Source organism: Cucurbita pepo, chromosome 18, assembly GCF_057944985.1.
Source record: "Cucurbita pepo subsp. pepo isolate OVF chromosome 18, ASM5794498v1, whole genome shotgun sequence".
NCBI lineage: Eukaryota > Viridiplantae > Streptophyta > Magnoliopsida > Cucurbitales > Cucurbitaceae > Cucurbita > Cucurbita pepo.
Window position 1 is genome coordinate 7,184,208 of NC_141815.1, and position 23,507 is coordinate 7,207,714.

Here is a 23,507-nt window from a genome sequence, read left to right on the forward strand (position 1 = left end):
TGGTAACAAATAATATCATCATTGATAACAATAAAAATCATACAATAAGTTGCCAGAAAATATCAACTGTTCATTCCAGCAAGATTACATTTTGAGTATGGGGAACGGACGTGTTATCATGAACTATGAACAAAACCAATATTTGCAGCCATCAAGTAACTATTAGTGCACTCTACTACCTACCCATATGAACAAGCCTATCAACAATGCATCATCAACTGTTCTTAGTCTTTGTTTTGGGACGATCGATCCTTCCGATGCCCGCCAAGAATACGAGAAATCTGCAGTCCTCTGCTGAACGCTTGGTTGAAGAGCATCCGGGTCTGGAATTCTGAAACAAATGGAAACCAGGCAAGGAATGCGACTGGGGTGAACAGAAGCAAACCCATGATGATCTCGTAACCACGAGCGAGTGTCCTTACCGAGCCCCAGATGCCCGCTCGTTGAACGAGCGGTTTCAATGCTTGTGCAATCTGGAAAGACAACACAGCTTTAAGTACGGAGAGAAAAACAACCTGCTTCTCAGTAAAGAAAGTTCCATTCTCGAGAATGAAATTAGGGACTAACCAAAAGCATGCCCCAACCAGTTGGCATGAAAGCAAGTATGCAAACAATGATATCCTGCACGGTCATATGAGGAAGAGCGATCAAGGTGACGAGAATCGCGACGAACGTTAGGAAGATTAAGCCCTTTATCAAACGGAACACGAGTTGGAAATCCGCACTGAATTTTCGCCTTCCAACTGATACAGTCTGGAAAAAATATAAGAAAAAGATTACGTTAATAGCCAAAAATAAGGGACCGTGTGGGATATATGCGGGTGTGTCTACATACTAGCAGATATTGTCCGCTTTAGCTCGTTATGTATCGTCGTCAACCTTACAGATTTAAAACGCGTCTTCTAGGGAAAGGTTTCCCCACCCTTGTAAAGAATGTTTCGTTCCCCTTTCTAACCAATGTGGGATCTCACAATCCACCCCCTTGGGGGCCCGGTGTCTGGCTCTAATACTATTTGTAATAATCCAAGCCCACTGTTAGCAGATATTGTCCGCTTTGGCCCGTTACGCATCGCCGTCAGCCTCACTGTTTTAGAGTGCATCTTTTAGGGAGAAGTTTTCACACCTTATAAGGAATGTTTCGTTCTCCTTTCCAACCGATGTGGGATCTCACAATCCACCTCCCTTGGGGGCCAGCATCCTTGCTGGCACACCGCCCAGTATCTGGTTCTGTTACCATTTGTCACAAACCAAGCCCACCCTTAGAAGATATTGTTCGCTTTGGGCCGTTACGCATCGCCGTCAACCAAACGGTTTTAAAACGCGTCTTCTAGGGAGAGGTTTCCACACCCTTATAAGGAATGTTTCGTTCCCCTCTCCAATTGATGTGGGATCTCACAATCCACCCCCCTTGGGGACCCAGCATCCTCGCTGGCACACCGCTCGGTGCCTGCCTCTGATACCATTTATAACAACCCAAGCCCACTACATATCTGCTAGGAGACGTTGTCCATTTTAGCTCGCTACATATCGTCGTTAACCTCACGATTTTAAAACGCATCTTCTAGGGAGAGGTTTCCACACCCTTAAAAGGAATGCTTCGTTCTCTTTTTCAACTAATGCGGGATCTCACGTAAGTTTCCACCACAAATCAACTCACCTTCATTACAAACAAAACTAGAACGATCACCAGCCATGATATGCCATAAACCTGTGATCATAAAGAAGAACTAATTATGATATTCATATTGTTTTAAACACAAAGAAGCTGAATAGAACATAAAATGGTCGATTTACCAGAAAACTTTTCGTATTTACGCGCTGCGTAATACTAAGATGATAGACCAAACCATACTGATAGATAAAGAATCGAGACGCTAACAATATCTCAGCTACCAAACCGCGCATTCCCGAGTGTCGTAAATGCTCTTGTTCTTCCTCCCACCACGATTCCCAACTTTTTTCTGGTGGAACACCAATGCCACCACGATTACTTATCCATTTATTCCAATCCGTCCAATCATCGACGATCTTTTGCCACTCGAAACCAGAAGGGTTGAAGAGAAACGGAGCAAACAACCACGTACCGACCATAAACCACATAGATACAGTAATCAACACATATGCAACTGCACTTCTATAAGTATGACCAAATATCTGGTACACAAGAAGTAGAATCATGAGCTCGAGACCTTTAACGAAATGGCTACGAGAGTAGAGCCTGTAGTTATCAGCAAACTTGGCATGAAACACGACGAACCCACGACCCGTAGGCCTGTATTTAGCGCCTCCGTGAAGTAATGTCCTCCCATAATAGTGAGTCTTTGTTCCAAGAGAAAAGGTAAAAAAGACAGGGGCTAGCTGTAATTGCATCAATATGAACTCACTCAATGCAGTACGGAATCCCCTTTCCAAACCAATCTCCATCAGCATAGGCAATGCCATCAAAAATCCAATCTGAACAAAAGATTGAGAAGCAAGTGCAACTTGCAGAGGCTTATTGTCTCGAATGGCCGGTTGGGTACTCAAACCTTTCTCGAGTCCACTAAGAACGAGATAAAGGCGACCGTAAAGGAATACGTATACTGTGAGTACCGTTATCTGCAAGAAGAGACATCATAAAGTGAAGAAAAGTATTTATTTAAGTATGGTGAAAAGATAAAGAACACGGCTTGTACCAGAGTACTAAAATAGAATCCGATAGTCGTAAAGTAACACGATAACATTCGAAAGAAGTCGAATCGGTGTCCAAGACGGTATATATCTCGACTTAGTGTTTGCTCCCCGTTCCCGTTTGCTACTTTTGCTTCAAACATTGAAATCTGATTAAGGCCCACATCTCGACCTTTTCCGACTTGTATGTACTCGTGATGAGTGACATTGCCTTCACGAAGAGTCGAGTTGAAACCTGAAATTTATAGATATGTAAATAACTTCGTAAAGCCGAAATCGAGGAACTTTTTTTAAACGAAAATCATTGCGTACCAGCAAATATGTCTTCACTCAAATTGATAACCTTGGAGGCTTTACTGACGCCCCCTCGAGTTAGGTGGAAGAGCCTATCGAACACATCTGGATGCCCGTAGTGGAAACGAACTCTAGAAAGAACAAAATATAAAGATTTGGATGAAAAAATATGTAACAGAACTTGACTTGGAGTGGTCGATATATGGACTATACTTAATTTTGATTCGACATACGATAATAGTGAGACACGATCCCCCAAAAGTCTTGACTTTAAGTGTCATAGTTTCCTCCGGACACTATTTGGTCCTAAGTTATAATTACTCTAATATTTGTTACTTCGAAGGATTGAGTAATGACAGATTGTAGTGCCAATTGTATGTGACTTCTAAATCTAAACGGACATCGTTTGTGAGATCCCGCATTGGTTGGAGAGAAGAACGAAGTATTTCTTATAAGGGTGTGGAAATCTCTCCCTATCAGACGCGTTTTAAGACCTTGAGGGAAAGCCCACAAGGGAAAACCCAAAAAATACAATATCTACTAACGGTGGGCTGGGCTTAGGCTGTTACTAATGGTATTAGAGCTAGACACTGGGCGGTGTGTTAGCGAGGACGCTGGCCTCCAAGGAGGGTGGATTGTGAGATCCCACATTGGTTGGAGAGGGGAACGAAGCATTTCTTATAAGAGTATGGAAACTTCTCCCTAGCAGACGCGTTTTAAAACCTTGAAGGGAAGCCCATAAAGGGAAACCCAAAAAGGACAATATCAGCTAGCGGTGGACTTGGACTGTTACAAATGGTACCAAAGATAGACACCGGGTGGTGTGTAGGGGAAGCCCATAAGGGAAAATCCAAAAAAGACAATATCTGCTAGCGGTCGGTGGACTTGGACTGTTACAAATGGTACCAAAGATAGACACCGGGCGGTGTGTAGGGGAAGCCCATAAGGGAAAATCCAAAAAAGACAATATCTGCTAGCGGTGGGCTTGGACTTTTACAAATGGTACCAGAGCCAGACACCGGGCGGTGTGTAGGGGAAGCCCATAAGGAAAAATCCAAAAAGGACAATATCTGCTAGTGGTGGACTTGGGCTGTTACAAATGGTACCAGAGCCAGACATCGGGCGGTGTGTAGGGGAAGCCCATAAGGGAAAATCCAAAAAGAAGAATATCTCCTAGCGGTGGGCTTAGACTGTTACAAACGGTACTAGAGCCAGACACCTGGCGGTGTGTAGGGGAAGCCTTAAGGGAAAACCCAAAAAGGACAATATCTGCCAGCGGTGAGCTTGGGCTATTACAAATGGTATCAGAGCTGTGTTGGGGAAGCCTTAAGGGAAAACCCAAAAAGGACAATATCTGCTAGCGGTGGGCTTGGGCTATTACAAATGGTATCAAAGCCAGACACCGAGCAGTGTATCAGCGAGGACACTAGCCCCCAAGGAAGGTGGATTGTGAGATCCCACATTGATTGGAGAGGGGAACCAAAAATTCCTTTTCAAGCACTTAATCATTAGAGATGACTACTTACTTGAGAGGATTCGCCAAAAGTCTCTGACCGATCGTAACGAAACTCGTTTCTTGATTAGACATGAACCAAGCAAGCGACGAAACACTGCATCCAGAAACAAGAACAATGAAGAAAGCATAAAACTGGCCATGAGAGGCAAAATAGATCAAAATAAAGGATCAGGAGAGAGAGAGAGAGAGAGGGAGAGAGAGAAAATTTACCTTCCAGTAAATATATGCTCTCTAAGTCCAAGAATAGAGGGGTATCTTATACCATCATGCTTTTTAAGAAACTCTTGCAACAAGTTCCTCATCTTCAATGCTTCTTCCATGTAGTTATCCTAACAAATAACAGTATAAGTAACCCGGAAAATAACATGGGACGAACAAATCCATTACGTTCAACTCGACTTAATATACCTGATTCATGTCTATTGTTTGCAAGCCTTCGCCACGGGTAAATATTATCGCGTGGTTCTGATTTTCTGGCTTTCCCTCACCCAAGATTGCAGGACCCGGGAGCTTTATCTGATAAATAATCTGTATGCAAATTTTGTAGGACATATGGTTTGTAATTAGCATTGAAAGTTCATCTTATGGAATCTTTTTTTTTTAATAAGGAACTGAGATGATTGTATTGAGCCACATAAAGGGATGTACTCTTAGATAACCCGAGGATCATTGTATAAACTAAGTTACCTTAGGAACCGTAACGTTTTAATACTAAATAAATAAGTTTCAGCCTTGAAAAGTGGAAGTGTAACGGTTCAAGCCCACCGCTATCAGATATTGTCCTCTTTGGGCTTTCTCTCAAGGTTTTAAAAATGTATTTGCTAGGGAGAGGTTTCCACACTTTTATAAAGAATGCTTTGTTTTCCTCACCAATCGACGTGGGATCTCACAATCCACCCCCCTCCAGAGCCCAACGAGTTCTCTTTGAGTTTTCGCTTTCGAGCTTCCTCTCAAGGTTTTTAAAACGTGTTTTCTAGGGAGAGATTTCCACACCCTAATAAAGAATGCTTCGTTCTCCTCCCCAATCGATGTGGAATCTCACAATCCACCCCCCTTTGGGGCCCAACGAGTTCTCTTTGGGCTTTCCCTTTCGAGCTTCCCCTCAAGGTTTTTAAAATGCGTCTGCTAGGGAGAGGTTTCCACACCTTTATAAAGAATGATTCGTTCTCCTCCCAAACCGATGTGGGGATCTCATAATCCACCCTCCTTTGGGGCCCAGCGTCCTCGCTGGCACTCGTTCCCTTCTCCAATCGATGTGGGACCCCCTAATACATCCTCATTCGGAGCCCAATGTCCTTTCTGGCACACCACCTTGTGTCCACCCCCTTCGGGGCTCAGCCTCCTCACTGACACATCGCCCGATGTCTAGCTCACATTACGATTTGTAATAGCTCAAGCCCACCGCTAGCATATATTGTTCTCTTTGGGCTTTCCCTTCCAGCCTTCCCCTCAAGGTATTTAAAACGTGTCTGCTAGGGAGAGGTTTCCACACCCTTATAAAGAGTGCTTCGTTCTTCTCAACCGATGTGGGATCTCACAGGAACTGTGGCAGAAAGCACCGCTTCTATGTGTTCTTCTGGAATAATTAGTGTAAAAAGCCAATAGAAACTTCAATAAGAAGCTAAAATTGGCAAAGAGAAAGGATAAATGCATGGACAACAATATCTACTGACGGAGGGCTTAGGCCGTTACACAAAATTTATGACCATACTGTTAGGAATCAGTACTCTCCACAATAGTATGATATTGTCCACTAAGCCTGAATAGGCTCCCCTTAATCAAGGCTCGACTCCTTTGTTCAATACTTTAGTCACTTTTGACTACACCTTCGAGGCTCACAATTCTTTGTTCGATATTTGAGGATTCTAGGGCATGACTCTGATACCATGTTAGGAATAACAACTCTCCACAATGGTATGATATTGTCCACTTTGAGCATAAGCTCTCATGGCTTTGCTTTGGGCTTCCCCAAAAGGCCTCATAACAATGGAGATAGTACTCCTCACTTATAAACCCATAATCATTCCCTAAATTAGCCAATGTGGGACTCACTCCCAATAATCCTCAACACATACCACTTGAATGTTGCTAATTTGGTAATTTATATTTTTGGAAGAGTGTTTGATTACACAGAACGACAAGACTGAAATTATTTAATTGTCGTCCAGTGTCAGTTGACAACCCAATTAGTCAACCGACTTTTGGACCCGATTTGTCAACTGACGCACACACGTTCAATTAGAAGCTAATAACTTCGACATTCCGAGATGTCAACAGGCTGGTAATGTTCATATGGTGATCTAGGCACAAAAGAGAAAAAAAAGAAAAGAACAAGGGAAGGTAAAAGCATGCCACCACACTTATTGTAACCAATACCTCATCCAATTGCACATGGTCAGAAGCATTTATAGATTTGGGAGAAGCAGCCTTCACAAGAGATGAATAATATGTCTTCTGGTTTTTCTTGGATTTGTCTTTACTAGGTTCTTCTACCTCGTCGATGTACGCCACTCGAAGCGATGGATACCTACAACAAATATACAACGCCATGAACTACAATCCGAATCCAGAAGTATAACCATCGCCATTATTATTTTCTTTTATGAAATGGTTTCCGAATAAAGGTTTATTATCGAAATAGTCCCGTACTTTGTCATTAGTTTCAAAATATCCTGGGCACGAGCGTCACCGGATTGCTTTTGAATACCATACTGTTGACATGATACCACAAAGGTAAATTTCATGTCAGATATTGCTTGACAATGTGCCCATAATGATCTATCACCCTTAGAACTTTCTTCTGAGTTCAACTCGACCGCCTTGTAACCCTCCATTAGATCTTAAAAGGAATAACATTGAAGTTAGAATCAAAATACAAATTTTAGAACTTAGATATAAAAGACGATGCGTTCGAAAAGGAGTACCTTGATCCTCAGCAGTATCAAGAAAAGCTTGAAGCTCTAAAGCCTTTCGGTAATACATCATTCCTCGAACTGAGTTTCGATAAAACACGGAGTTAGATGTAGAACAACGTTTTATAAGGAGGGATAAATGAAATGTAGCTGATAAAGGGAACGAGGAAAAACCCGTTTTAGTTAACGTTTGGCCTCTGTAGGACGCCCAGAGTCGAAGTTCTTCCTCCAGCTCACTCACTTCCTTTAATTCCTCTTCGTTACTGCATTTCTGTCGTTCAAGGAAGTTCTTCCATTCGTCTAAAGATATACAAGCAATTTGTTCATCAAAGAAAATAGAACACGAGTATAACGACACAAGTACGAGTGTACCAATACAAAAAAGAAACCTGGATATATCTTTTGTAGGTAGAAAAGAATCGAAACGCCATCTTCATTTCGCTCTTCTAGATCATGCAATGAAAATAGAACCTCCTCCGTGTAGTATGGAGTTAAGACACTAAATTTAATGTCAGTGTCAGAAAACAAATAAGAACAAAATGAAGTGAAAGGCTAGAAGGAAGAAACAAATTAAAAAACGAAAAAGGCTTACGAGAACGAAAGCATGTTCCGGACTTTAGGTGCTGCAGGCATGTCCATAAACAATGAATTCGAAAAGAAAGAGATTCGCCTTCTTGCTTCTAAGTTGGACGGTACATCCATGGCAGATTCCTTGGTCGTAAGCAACAGATAGAGTCGTTTAATCTGAACATAGAAGTATGTCCATTAAACGTCATGGCATAAGCTACTCCACAGATTCAAACTTTTACCTTTTAGTCGAAAGTATATGTTTTAACTAGTTGAGATCAAAAAAATTTACCCGAACTCTTATTCTTTTTCTCACCAAAACTTTAGGAAATACCCACTAGACTTACGATGTTGATTTTCTTCCATTTTCTTGTCATTGTATATTTTTGCATCTCGGGAAATCCTTTATCAATAAAGTACGTTCATTTTTCAAGCAACTGTTTACATTGAAGAGAGGGAGGCATGCCTCATATGTTGCTTCTGTTAGAAATCACGAATCTCCACAATGGTATGATATTGTCCACTTTGAGCATAAGCTCTCGTGGATTTTTTTTTTGTTTCCCCAAAAGGTCTCATACCAATGGAGATGTATTCCTTACTTATAAACTCAAGATCATTCATTAAATTAGCTAACATGGGACTCTCTCCCAACAATTCTCAACAATCCTCCCCTTGAACAATGTACAACATAGAGCCTCCCCTGAGGCCTATGGAGCCCTTGAACAGCCTCCCCTTAATTGAGGCTTGACTCCTCCAGAGCCTCCGAACAAAGTACACCCTTTGTTCGACAATTTAGTCACTTTTGACTACACCTTCGAGACTCACGACCTTTTTGTTCAACACTTGAAGATTCTATTGACATGACTAAGTTAAGGGCATGGCTCTGATACCATGTTAGGAATCTCACGAATCTCCACAATGGTATGATATTATCCACTTTGACATAAGCTCTCACGACTTTATTTTTGGTTTCCCAAAAAGGGCTCATACCAATGAAGACGTATTCCTTATAAACCCATGATCATTCCTTAAATTAGCCAACGTGAGACTCCCTCCCAACAATCCTCAACACCTTCCAGTAGGCAAAAGATAAAAAAGAACCATGAATGTTTCTAAATCAGCACCGACCTTTTCCTGCCACGCTTCTGTCTGATCAACGGGAAACTTTATGGCTCCAGTGGACGCAAATAGATCCAATGAAGTCTTTCCTCCATGCGAAAATCCTCCATCGAGTGTTTCGAGCAAACTAGTTAAAGTTTCCATGTAAGATACTTTACATATGAAAAAAAAACACAATATTTAGAGGCTATACTTTTCTGGGACATCTCAAAATTTAGATATAACACCTGGGTATAGGATCCTCAATCATGATATCTCTTGTTACATCTTCAAGCATGTCCTGAAATAAAATCACCACAGCATCCTTGTCCTCCTGCCTGTTATCCAACTGCGATTCGAAGATATCGCTCAGCTAGATTGCACAGAACCCGATGAATCAAAATAGATAAACAAAAGTATTTATTAAACATTACCAAATACTTTGTAAGCTTGACAAAACGATCATACAGCTTTGGTAGAGCACTCATCTTGAACTCACTTATTAAGGTATTCTCTTCTATGTGTTTGTCCACCTCAGTAAATATATAATCTATTACCCTGGTAAAATTCAAAAACTGGGGTTAAAAATAGGATATCAAAAAGTGAGCAATTAGAAACAAGCTGATATCGACTTGTATATATGTATTTCGTTACATTCCTTAACGAAATCATATGTCGAACTAAAGACTTACTCTTTCTCACGAACACCTTGAACTAAAAGCTTGATTATCTTCTTAAATGAGGCATAACATTCACGTATAGCACTCGACATGTAGCTGTCAGCATTGATTCGCTTTTTCAGCTCCCGGTCCTTTCCGTTGCTATCTTTAGCCATGTCTAATGCTATTGGAATCTAAACAAAGAGCAATAACACGTCATGGTCATAAATCCAAATACATTTTTCCACGACCGACGTCAAAAAAAAAAAAGATGGATAAGCGGAAACACCTTACTAGCAAGAAGAAACGGAGGCCACTGCATAAGGCCTAACTCCGTGTCTGCCCAATAAGGAACGAGCAAAAGGTCCATTTCCCTGAGATATATAATAGCTTAAGCAAACAACGTGCTAAACCGAGATAGAGTCAGTAACAACTTGAACCCATTATGAGTTTAATCTTATAAGAATACCTATTACTTATAAGATCTTCCTCTCGAAAACTGCTGATTATTTTATTCCACAGCTGAGCAAATTTTGCACCCTCTTTCTCCTTGTTAGATGAAATCTGCAGGATAGCCAAATTTAAAAAACAAATGGCTTGTTAAGTTAGGAACAAAGAAAAGAATTGAGAAACTAAAGTTTAAGGAAGACAAAACTAACGACTGAGAAGTTTCGGGCAAAAGTAGCCTTCAGTCCTTTCTTCTTGGTTTCGCCCTGTTCCTCTGGAATCAAACAGGCATTAAAAGCTCCAGGCAGCGACTCGAAACGAGACCTGAGCATTCCCAACGTACGAATCTGAAAGAATAAAACAAATTCCTTAATCAGTAGTAAGGAAAGAACACATCAAAATGCAGTGTAGATTACAATTTCTACTTGGGGATGATGTTAAAAGTAATTTAACGTTACCATTAACTTAAGTGTTTGGGTTTAGTGGTGAGTTAACATGGTTGAGAGCATGAGATCATGTATTCAAATGTCTATGATATCCTTTTCTACCAAATGTGGAACAAAGAAGTTGCGAGCCTCGAAGGTGTAGTCAAAAGTGACTCAAGTGTCGAACAAAGGGTGTATTTTGTTCGAGGACTCCAGAGAAGGAGTCGAGCCTCGATTAAGGGGAGGTTGTTCGAGGGCTCCATAGGTCTTAGGGGAGGCTATATAGTGTACTTTGTTCGAGGGGAAGATTGTTGAGGATTGTTGGGAGGGAGTCCCACGTTGGCTAATTTAGGGAATGATCATGGGTTTATAGGTAAGAAATACGTCTCCATTGGTATGAGGCCGAAAGCAAAGCCATAAGAGCTTATGCTCAAGGTGGACAATATCATACTATAGTGGAGAGTCGTGATTCCTCACCATCGTACCGGCGGTCTCTTTCCCTGCCCTTAGGCGGTTTTCTTTAATGTAAGAAAAGATAAGGGAAAAAATAAGCCTTAAAACAGCTATACAAACCTCTCCGAGGCGACGAAATGCACCATAAATACCACCAAATAATGTGGAAAATATGGCATACCAAATCTGGGCATCCATAAAATAAACCTGAAACAAAATTCGAACTAATTACGACAAAAAAACAAGACAAAGCAAAAAATGAGAAAAAAAAAAAGTCTTGTCAGAATGGACAAAATGCATACAAGAATAATAGGAGCCCAGAGTGCAATGACAACACCAATATTGTTTTTAGCTGCCGAGAAATAAAAACACATTAGAACGTCGAAGTTCGAAAGAACAACTCCATTGCATATAATTACGACACCCACCCTGAGGAAAAAACTCATGCCATTGGAAGACGGTTATTCGAACACTCATGATTGCTTTTGTTGGACCTACTAGAGGCTTTATCTGTCAAGAGAAGCAAAAGAATAAGTGAAAATAAGCGAAGGTATGCTGTTCGTGCTACAATGACCGGGTAAAGTTGTAGCATCAAAGAGGGAGCAGTCAAAGAAATTAAGCATAATGAGCTGACAGTTTATAAAGAGGCACAAGCTAAGTAGAGGAGAAAACAACACCTCTATATAATAACTGAATGTCAACTTGGTTGCAATAAGAAGCACCCAGAATAATGTATACCTAAAAGTTCGAGACGAGATTGATTAGAATGGGAGGAAATCGAAGCAAGATTTTCGATTTTTTAAAATAATGAAGTCTTACTTGACAAGAGAAAATGTACTTTCATGCATTCCTCTGCCAACATAAAGTCGAGGCTGCAAATTCCAATGAAAATACGATGAGAAACTGATATCGTCGAACAGGAAAATTCAAAATAACACCATAGCTTTCATTCTACCTGTGACCACCACATTACGAGCATCACAATTCTGTAGTTGGATCTCTCAAGAAACCGACGAATAAAAGGGAATAAAAAGAATAAACCCGCTAGCATATTCGGAGACAAATAGATCACAATAGCCAAGATAAACAAGGAGGGTGAATTTGAAGTGTTGCCACCAAACCAGCCTTTGATAGTTTGAGCAAACCCAGATGGATTTTCCCAGCTATAAGCATATGTCACAGGAAGAATTACCACCCACGCAGCAGCGGAAACCACCTTTAAGATATATCTCAACTTGACATAAAACGACATGCTCCGGTGGGCTTTCCAACTAAGAATTACATCAAGAACAGCTGCAGAAACATGTAAAGGACTCTGAGAAATAAGTATTTTGTTCGAGATACATAACAGGAATCTATATAAATAGCCCATTATTAAACACCAACAAGGAGGAGAGGAAACCAATGGTAGTTAATAACATATAACTTATAACTTCGTACACTAGCTGCTTCACGTACATTGCCAACAATCATTTCTTTTCGGCATGCAAAATTGAAACTGATACGATATGTATCCCATGTCTCTCAAGTACACAGCAACGAGTAATGTATCGACTACAGGACTTCCAAAAGTTCAGTTCGATAGAATGAATGGAAAACCAACAATGGAAGATATATTTAAACCAGCTTGAGGAGTGTTGGTTGTAAATATGATAATTGGAAGTAATCAGTTCTGATTCTTTCCTTTTATGCATGGAGTCTTTCTCCTATATAAGAAGGTTATGTATATTACTAATGAATTAGTGAAATTGTGAGATCTCACATCGGTTGGAGAGGGGAATGAAAGATTCCTTATACGTATATGGAAACCTCTCCCTAGTAGACACGTTTTAAAACCTTGAGGGGATGCTCAAAACAGAAAGCCCAAAAAGGACTATATCTGCTAGCGGTAAGCTTGGGTTGTTACAAATGGTATCAGAGTCAAGCATCGAGCGGCATGCCAGCAAGGAAGTTGGGTCCCCAAAGGAGTGGATTGTGAGATCTCACATCGGTTGGAGAGGGAAACGATACATTCCTTATACATATGTGGAAACCTCTCCCTAGTAGACGCGTTTTAAAATCTTGAGGGAATGCTCGAAACAGAAAGCTCAAAAAGTACAATATCTGCTAGCGGTAAGCTTGGGTTGTTACAAATGGTATTAGAGCCAAGCACCGGGCAGTGTGCCAGCAAGGACGTTGGGTCCCCAAAGGAGTTGATCTGAGATCCCACATCCGTTGGAGAGGAAAACAAAACATTCCTTATAAGGATGTGAAAACCTCTCCCTAGTAAACGCGTTTTAGAACCTTGTGGGGAAGCCCGAAAAGGAAAGCCTAAAGGGGACAATATCTGCTACCGATAGGCTTGATCACTACAATTAATTACATGGGCATTTTTACTCTCCCCAAAGCTTCTCTCGATCTTCAGAAATCGCCTATTCTCTTTTTCAAAATCAAAATCCTCCTTGAAAAGAAATGGTAATTTCTTGTAAGTATCTAAGAAACTAAACCTCCAATTCTCATTTCAATTTTCAGCATTACTCCTCCCTAACTCCTAGATTACTCCCTACCCTCCGCTCCGCTCCTCCATGTTATTGTCATTCGAGTAAAATACAAACTTCGACAGGGGAATAACAGTAACTTCAAAAACTCATTGATCCACACAAAGAAAGAGAGAGTTTACCAACCTTGACAAAGCTTCAGTATGGCAGCAGTAATGAAGACACTTAAAACTTTCATGAACACATCAACATTAAAGATTGCACTTGGTTGCCCAGAGCCATTCCAGGCTACAATTATCATCGCCTGAGGAAAAAAAAGTTCGAAACCGAAAGTAAATATTATTTGTCAACAACATCCAAGTGTGTAAACATTAAAGAAAAACACTGACCAACCTGCAAGCTAAGTATAAAGAAGCTCCACATACGATCAAAGCTTCTGAAAATATGCCAATATGACCTTATTTCAACAAAATTAACTTTCCCCACCCATCGATCTTTCGAAAGAGCCTTGTTCTCCTGGATATAACAGCCAAAAACAAGTCGAGCTCACTAATCGTAAGACACTTGCAGTATATTTTTACAACATTACCAAGTACAAAGTTCTTGTCTATACTTTACACTTCGATACGAACAATTATAATAGAAAGTCTCAACGGAATTACGAAACATTACTTCCTAGTGAATCAACGTAAAGATTAGAATATAGAAGTCATTCATGTTAGGAACCACGACTCATACCAATGGAGATGATATTGTCCACTTTGAGCATAAGCTCTCATGGTTTTGCTTTGGGCTTCCCCAAAAGCCTTCGTACCAATGGAGATGTATTCCTTGCTTATAAACCCATGATCATTCCCTAAATTAGCCAATGTGGGACTCCCTCCCAACAATCCTCAACAATTCACTCATACATACAGGAACAGTTATGTAAAGAAAAAAAGTAAAACCGTATATGTGATTCCAATTAATAACACAACTTATTTAATCGAGTGAGAGAAAAAGGATCCAGTAGGTACAATTTTCATGAACACTTGCAACGGATGTTTAGAAGAGTGTCAGAGAACGAGAGCGAAGTGTTAGTGTGATGTCCCACATTGGTTGGGGAGGAGAACAAAACACCCCTTATAAGGGTGTGGAAACTTTCCCCTAGCAGACGTGTTTTAAAATTTTGAGAGAAAACCCGAAAGGGAAAGCCCAAAGAGGACAATATCTACTAGCGGTGGATCTGGGTCGTTAGAGTTAGACATAACAAAGGAAATCCCAGTTCAAAAGGAAATAACTCACCCCACTTCTGTCTGCATGAATTTGATCGTGCGGAAGGCGAAAGAAGTCCGCATCTGCACGCATTGGCCACCCTAGACGGAAACAATCGACTGACCTACAGTTATAGAACAGATATCATATGGCCTAATCACAAAAAATATGTGGCCTACTTATTTGAGAGAAAGATACCACAAGGAAAAGTTACCAGAAATATTCATTTAAATCATCATAATTCCTCCACTGGGAATGTTTTGATTTCCCTTGTTTGCTCCTTGCAGCTTCCTGGAACGTTGAAAAATGACGATATTATCGAAATGATAAAGGCCTTACTACCATTTCAATTAGAACAAGCATAAAAATAAATGAATGAATTAGTGTCACAAAAACCTTTGCAATCACTTGATAAATGGGAGTCACAACTTTATGCAAAAAAGCTTCATTTTCACCACCATAAGCTGGCTTGACATTCTCTCCTGTCATAGGGCTGATATTCCCAGCTAGAATGCCATATAACTCGAACGCCATCTTCAAGGAACAACCAAAAATAGAAACTTTAAACAACAACAAGTTCCTAGATGCATTACGAGGCAAATACATCGAAATATCAATCACCGCAACACCATGTACGAGAGATATTCTACCAAAAAGGTAAAAGAATGGAGTACTGAGACATACATGATGGTATATATAACAAAGACACTCGGGCATGAATCTCAAATTTGCGGCTTCTCCCCAAATTAGAAGATATAAAGCCATGTATAGAAGTTTCCTTTGTTGCACTTCCTGTTGTATTGTAGGTAACCTGAAGTGTCAGAAACCAAAACATATGAAATGGTGTATGGATAATTTCTTATTAATATTACTAACTTACGAGAGGTACAAGAATGACACGAAAATAAGAACGTACCAAAGACTACTTTTACGATCCAAATACTTGCACCATTTTTTGTAGTTCTTGAAAAGCTTCTTCATTACTTCAGTCACAGCACGTTCATCCAGCTATACAATGAATAAGAACATATAAGAGATGACTGTAGATGACTAGCATGGTAACATGGCAAACGTGACTGACATCGGAGCAGAAGGTATTTCCATCCGAAAGTAGATGACTGTAGATAAGTACAAAGGTAACTTTTGAGACGCGTAGGCTTGATTCATCTTATTTGTTGTAAGCTGAGGATTGTTGATTGGTTGAGAAATGATTTGTTGGGAACCATATCATTTGTCAAATTACCATTTATTTCCAGAAAATGAAGAATGTTGCGCCTACATAGCCTTGCTCCAATTCTCCACAAACTCAAGGGGCAAGTTTTGAGCATTAATCACTGAACCATTAGAGGTGAGGACACAAATATTATAATGGAATTCCTCCTCTTGGCCTTCCATTATTGAAGATTGAAAATATGGTTGTTTAGATGACTCTTGGCCTTCCATTAATGAAGATTGAAAATATGGTTGTTTAGATGAATCGATAGTCAAAGTCATTCCATTCCAGAGACCTTCCTCGACCAAAAGATCGTTCGATTCTCATTTCCTTCATCATCTTTTCTAATGCACGTACAGAATTTCCATTTAAGAATGCCCTTTTGAACACAAAGATATTCGAGTGTTCTTCATTTTGCCGGTCACCAAGGTGAGGAATAACCACGTTTGGTCTTTTGGGCTTTCTAGCTCTTTCTCTCGTAAATCTTGCTATCCTTCCTCTTTTCCTTACTAAGCTTTAGGACGTTAGCATCCCAAAAAAGCTCGAGTTCTTTTCTCGTTTGGCTGCACTTAGGAGGCTCTATATTGTCGAATGTGGTCATCTAAAGGTGCTAACCTTTTCCAGTAAATAAGAGAAGTAGTTAATCTTATATATATTGTTACCTAGTAATTAGAGATTTATTTAGACTTATCTGACCTCGTTACCTATTATCTAAGGATTTATTTAGAATACTCCATATATTTGCGGCAAATTACTGACCTTGGGCTGCTGATCTGACTTCGGAAACTGCCGAATGTGTACATTTGCAAGTAATAGAATAAGGTGCTCCCTTTGATTTGCCACATTGCCTTCCTGCATTCAAGTTAACACTTCAAAACATATGGCTCAATTTGTTGCATCAAAATAAATAAAAGAATAAAAAAAAACTCAGCTAATTCTGTTACCTGAAACCCAAACATAGATTGGAGCCAATCCAAGATATCTTCGCCATCTTTCCTCTTGTGATCAGTTGGCCAAATAAGGCCCCTAATGTTACGAAGCGCAATAACCGAAGCTTGGATCTGCAGTGATTTTTCAGCAAATTTAATCAGAAAACAAGCACAAGCTTATCGACAAATGTCTCTTCTTTCACGAAGACAACTAGTAGATAATATCAAACTAATACCGAACCTCATGGTATCTCATAATCGTCTGACTTGCACTATCAGGATCAAGAGGAAGAATATTATATGGGAGAAAGATCTGTGTTTTCTCTGCAACTTTATCTTGTGCTTCCAAAATCTATAAGAAAAATAAAAGGGATTTTAAAGATATTGTAAAAATATAGAAGATGATAACTGAGATTCAGGTATTGACTTTAAAGTTGTCTAAAAAGCATCCAATAAGATTCTCATAAGAACCAACAAAATGGTGATAGAGTAACCTCACGATCAACTTCAATGGACTGAGTCATGTTAACGGCCTTCAAAACTTCAAAGAGTACATTAGCAGTTTGATAGGCCTTGGTAAGCTGAGCACTGAATATGCAGAAAAAGGAATGGTTAGTGCTCCATTCAAACAAGCAAATATAGGAAAGATACATCCGTTTTTAAGACCAAGAGGCCTAGGAGATTTTACAGAAGTGAGTTAAAGTGAGCTGTTGGGGATATTTCGAGTATAATAATTTGTAAAAGCTGGTTCGAGGAAATATTTTTGAAGCATGATGTTAGTGGATACATGAAATTGTTATTCCCCAATATGGATGAACAACAGCCTAAGCCCACCGCTAGCAAATATTGTCCGCTTTGGCCCGTTACGTATCGCCGTCAGCCTCACAAAGCGCGTCTACTAGGGAGAGGTTTCAACACCCTTATAAAGGAATGTTTCGTTCCCCTCTCCAACTAATGTGGGGATCTCATAATTCATCCCCCTTAGGGGCCAGTGTCCTTGCAGGCACACGCCCAGTGTCTAGCTCTGATACCATTTGTAATAGCCAAGTTCACCGCTAGTAGACATTGTCCACTTTGGCCTGTTACGTATCGACATTAGCCTCACGATTTTATAACGCGTCTGCTAGGGAGAGGTTTTCACACCCTTATAAGGAATGTTTCGTTCCCCTCTCCGACCGATGTGGGATCTCACAATCTATCCCGCTTGGGACCCAACGTCCTCGCAAGCACACCGCCCGGTGTCTGGCTCTGATACCATTTGTAACAGCCCAAGATCACCACTAATAGATATTGTCTGCTTTGGCCCGTTACGTATCGCCGTCAGCCTCATGATTTTAAAACGCGTCTGCTAGGGAGAGGTTTTCACACCCTTATAAGGAATGCTTCGTTTCCCTCTCCAACCAACGTGGGATCTCACAAAACCAATATGCACAAATATTCCATAAAAACAATCTAAAAGAACATAAAAAAAAGTAGTAGTAACAATAACTTCATCCTAAACACGACCAAAATTATGAGCAATCCCAAGCAATGCCTGCAAAATCTCCTTTTTCTCTTCAAAAACCAATTTCCCTTTGCGTCCAATCTTCTCATGCAGTAGATAATCAAATTGAATAAAGATGGAAATAGTTAACTAAAATACCACAAGCTAACGAAAAAAACATACCGATCGGCTTTATCAGCAGCACTTTGCAAAGCTTGGATGTACTTTTTATAATAATGTTGATAGTAGCTCTGCATTTCACGGGCATCACTTTTCTTTACTCTTCCCATTAAGGTTGGATCATTCTCCTGCAGCCAAAGAACAATAAAGTAAATGAACGAATTGAATTAGCAAGCGCAAAAGATATAGCAACTCTCATGGCCAATTCCCATTAATCCCTAGGGAGGCTTTGCCATCCCAAAAGCCAGCTCCAGGAGACAGCTAACATATCTACTCCCTTTTGTGATGAATAACCAAGTTTTCATTGTGAAGAAATGAAAGAATACGAGGGCGAGCGCAAAAAAAAGCCTACAATCGAGAGAAAGAAGACATGTTCCTGACTGAACTCAAAATCTACTCCTGACCGACCTCCACGGTTCTACAGATTCCAACAAAAAATAATAACTCGACTAAAAAAGGACCTCAAGGTGAGTTCATGGTCCAATGGCAGGAATGCTACTTCTTATTTACAAGTTTTGGGGTCGAATCGACCTTTTGCACCTCAAATTAGATACAGAATTAGACCTCCTGGTGGTATTCTTTGCATTCAAAAATCTTTTATAACTACAACCTTTTGATGATTATTACAATTGGCACTCACCATTCAGTTCTTTTGAATGAAGTTCAAGGTTTTGAATAAAAAACATGGACTTCTCTGTCTGCATAGTTCTTAAATCTAGACTAGGCCAAACTAGTGCCAAAAGACTCCAAGAAAATGTCTTCCAGTTTTGGGTTACGAAACGGTACTAATGATATAACTAAAATGAATGTACCATCAAACTCGAGATGATGCTTCTATGAGCGATTGAGAGTCAAAGAAGTCTTCTCAAACATAGGGTACGCTCGAGTATATGACTGCAGTAGACTACTCAAAACTAATAATCCCACTCCCTTCAAAATAAATAAAAGCAAGAATATAGATCCAAACTACTCATTAGAAGTGTTTTCTATTTGAAAAAAAGAACATAAAAAGAGAAAGCTAACCCTTTCGAGCCGTTGAAGTAGAGCAGTTTTAAATTGCCGAACACCACGCCCACTAGAAGTTGGATCTAACTTATGGGCTTTCTCAAATGCATAGAACCGACCTACAATGAATAAAATATATAGATTAACAATTGAAAACTTTGAGAAACCAGAAAAGCTCAAATAAAGGAAAATGATAGATTATTAATAAAAAATTAGATCAAATATCTCATTGCAATAACACTTGCTTGAGATTCAAATCACTCCACAAGCAAGATCGATCATGTCAAACTTGAATGACTCTAAACATGCAACCTAAACTACATGTAACTGCAAAGAAACTTAAAATACATTAAGGAAACACCATAACTCTAGATTATCATCCACCCAAAATTTGTAACCATCCAAGAATAAATGAAGCTTGACTCTTTTTTTAATGTGGCATGAATTGCAACATCTTGTGATAATTTAAACGACATTTTCTTCACATCTTCCTTGAAGTTTATCTCGCATGATTGATGCTTTGGTTCATATCATATTGACTTATTTTCATGCCCTTCCAAATTGAAATAAAAAATATCCCCATACTCAATCGTCCATACATTTGATTTGAGTCCCTTAAAACGACGCTTAATAAGTTTTAACGCATATTTTGACGATCAAGGTTGCCATTATGAACTAGGACTACATCAAGCACAAATGTCACTAAACCAGAATAATATCCTTGTCCAAAACCAGTTAGATAGATCACTTGGTATATTGACTTGAACCAAAAAGCAGATTTAGCTGCATGCAAATACGAATCAATTCATTGGTTCGAAGTTTAGTCAATGCTTCATGGATTCAATTTTAGAAAGCTAGTAAGCAAACATTATGGAGTGACAACAATTATCGATTTCAAGTATTGAAACTTGCGCAAATCAAGCAGCTTGTCAGAAACCTAGAATCACAATTCGCTCGTACAAAGGAGACACTAGCACAAGGTAAAAGCACCAAGTAAACTTGATAGTGCAGCCCCACAGTGTAAGCTGGTACTGTGTTTGTGAGATCCCACATTGGTTAGAAAGGAGAACAAAGCATCCTTTATAAGGATGTGGAAACCTTTCCCTAGCATACGCGTTTTAAAAATCTTAAGGGGAAGCCCGAAGAGGACAATATTTGCTAGTGGACAATATTTGTTAGCAGTGGGTTTGGACCCTTACCGTGTCTACCAGTAAGCACTGGACAGAATGGACCCACAATCTATTTGGTATGGATATAAGCAAGCACTTTACTGGAACCAGTGTCCAAAATACAGAAATCGGATCGTGTTGAAGCTTGTTATCAAACAGAAATCAAGAAGAAAAACATATATTCCTCGACGTAAGCATTAAAGTACTTATTTACGATCGAGTTCATCTAAGAACGCTATATATACCAAGATAACATCCTACTAACAGTACAACATTAGTTCAAACTTACATAGATACGCAACTCTGGGATTGCTCGACTCGACCTCATTAGCCACACGAAGAATTGGTGCAATCTCCTTGAGCGACGACGGTACAACTTCACTGTCGCCGAAATTCCCCGTCGTCTGCGTCCTCGTGATCCTCCTCTGCAATGGAGGAGGCTGATCCGACCCCCCTCTCGACGACATTTCGTTCCTTCAGACTCTCAAACTCCCAATCTCCCTGTTCCCATCACAAAAATTCAAAGAACAAACCACAGTAACTCATAAGAACAACATCAACAAAACCCTAACACATTTCAAAACGACAAACACTAACAAGTTACAAAAAACAATCAAACAGAAGAAAATGCACAACAATCAAACATAAACCAAAACAAAAACGAAAACCACAAAAAATTTCAATAACTACCTGCTGAATGCGACAACTTATACGCAAGAATCAAGCATCTGCTACACAATAACAGTAAATGGGTATCAGAAACATGGGTTCATTTCAAAAGATATACAAAATGTGTATGAGATTAAGAACGCATAGATATGAATCACCTGTGGTAATGGCGATTGTAGAAGAAGAACAAACCCTCAACAGAGAGAGATGCAAGAGAAAAAATGGAAGAAAAGAGAAGCAAAGAGGAAGAGGGAGGCAAGGGAAAGAGCAACTTTTTTGGTGTCAGTAGAGGAAGCTCTGCTTGTGTTTGTATACCACAATTCTCAGTACAGTGGAGGGAAAGAATTACTGTTTTTTTGTAGGGCCCAGCTTCATTCTTTTTAAGCTCCATTTTACCAAAAGGGTAGAATGTTTTCATTTAATTACGAGACTGCCATCGATCCGTTTGATCCTGTCCTAGGATTGAATTTGTAATGTTTTTAAAATATTCAATTTTTTTATTTTTTCCATTTTTTTTCATTTTTTATTCTCTAAAATTATTCTCGAAACTACACGAAACACGTTTTAATTTATATAAAAATTGATTTCATTAAAAAATGTTTTTTACAAAACGCTACTAAATAATTGAATTTCAATGGTTTTTAGGAAATATAAAAAATTAAATTTAATCGAGAACGATTGTCATTGTTGAATGAAAGTCCCATATCGACTAGTTTAGGAAATGATCATTGGTTTATAATCAATGAATATTATCTCCATTGATACGAGGCCTTTTAGGGAACCTCAAAGTAAAGCCATGAGAACTTATGCTCAAAGTGGACAATATCATACTATTATGGAGAGTGGTATTCATCTAACATGGTATCTTAGTCATGTCAATAGAATCCTCAAATGTCGAACAAAGGACTCCAAAATGAAAAAGAGTCAAGTCTCGATTAAGGACATACCATTGTGGAGAGAGTCGTGTTCATCTAACAATAGTTAAATTAATTTATTGGTTTGAGCGTTTCACGAAACCCAAAAGAAGGTGACTTGACTTGCAATAGCTGACTCGTTTTTTAATAAAAATGAATAGACACCATATCTTTCAAAACGAAATTGCATACGGATCCAATTTGTATAATGAAAGCTAATTTTATCAAAAAAAAATCTAATGGTTGGAACTCATCGTTAACGGTTAAGAAACATATTGATTTTCCGTTGCGAGTAATAAGTCCATCCTAAAAAAACTATATACACGTTTCAAATTTTTTTAATTAGAATATATTATTTTATATAGTTGAATTAGGCTCAAATTGGACTGGACTCTAAGTAAATGTAAAGGGGTAGGGAGAGTAATAAGCGAAAAATGGGAAGGGCATTTCAGTCACAATGAATTAAAAATTAAGAAAAAAGGCATCCATATAATAAAAAGAAACCGAACGACAAGGAAATGGGAGAGGGAAGGAAAAAGCAAAAGCAGACATTCTTGAACACCGAGCGGACAATAGTACCCTCGAAGGCATATACAAAGCAACAATAATGAAAGGGTAAAATAGTAAAATCACATGAGCAGATGACGTGGATTTTACTTTTTGAAAAAAGTAAAAAATTACCATTAGAGGAAAAAAAGGGGAAATTAGGAGTGAATAAATAGAGAGAGTGAAAGTAATGGTATTACAATAATGAAAGGGTAAAATAGTAAAATCACATGAGTAGATGACGTGGATTTTATTACAAGAAAAAAGGGGAAAGGGTAAAATGGTAAAATAAAATGAGCGGATGACGTGGATTTTATTTTTTGAAAAAAAAAAAAAAGTGAAAAATTACCATTAGAGGAAAAAAGAGAGGAAATTAGGAGAGTGAAGTAATGGTATTATTGGGATAAGGGAATCTTGAAATGTCGGTTTCATTTTGACTTTTTTGCCCTTTATTCGCTTTTTCTTTTCTTTTTTTCTTTTTTATTTTTTTATTTTTTACTTTTTGGATGAACAAATGGTGGGACCCTCTACCCACCTTCAAAATAAATTATTTTTAATACATTAAATCATTTTCAACTAGTTTTTTAATCAAATAATATTTATAAAAATAAAAAAAAAAACATTTTC

The 23,507-nt window shown here is 39.0% G+C and overlaps 1 protein-coding gene across 1 annotated transcript; it reads right to left on the bottom strand.

Moving 5' to 3' along the window:
- Nucleotides 1–21,730, bottom strand: LOC111779636 (callose synthase 3). Its single transcript, XM_023659728.2, has 44 exons — nt 21,579–21,730; nt 21,442–21,479; nt 21,041–21,252; nt 19,601–19,701; nt 18,581–18,705; nt 17,409–17,502; nt 17,156–17,266; nt 16,930–17,046; nt 16,745–16,837; nt 15,689–15,780; nt 15,457–15,583; nt 15,169–15,306; nt 14,987–15,063; nt 14,803–14,896; nt 13,912–14,034; nt 13,705–13,822; nt 11,997–12,334; nt 11,861–11,913; nt 11,719–11,779; nt 11,470–11,551; nt 11,344–11,393; nt 11,162–11,248; nt 10,376–10,510; nt 10,186–10,280; nt 10,006–10,090; nt 9,750–9,910; nt 9,492–9,615; nt 9,306–9,406; nt 9,088–9,205; nt 7,985–8,136; nt 7,782–7,891; nt 7,567–7,692; nt 7,405–7,473; nt 7,130–7,319; nt 6,857–7,007; nt 4,889–5,008; nt 4,691–4,809; nt 4,491–4,574; nt 2,983–3,095; nt 2,676–2,905; nt 1,795–2,598; nt 1,658–1,708; nt 568–753; nt 1–473 (listed from the first exon to the last, which is right to left on the bottom strand). Exons 3-44 carry the CDS (start codon nt 21,216–21,218, stop codon nt 225–227), a joined length of 5,832 nt encoding a protein of 1,943 aa, XP_023515496.2. The 5' UTR covers nt 21,219–21,252; nt 21,442–21,479; nt 21,579–21,730; the 3' UTR covers nt 1–224.
- Nucleotides 21,731–23,507: the final 1,777 nt, after the last annotated feature.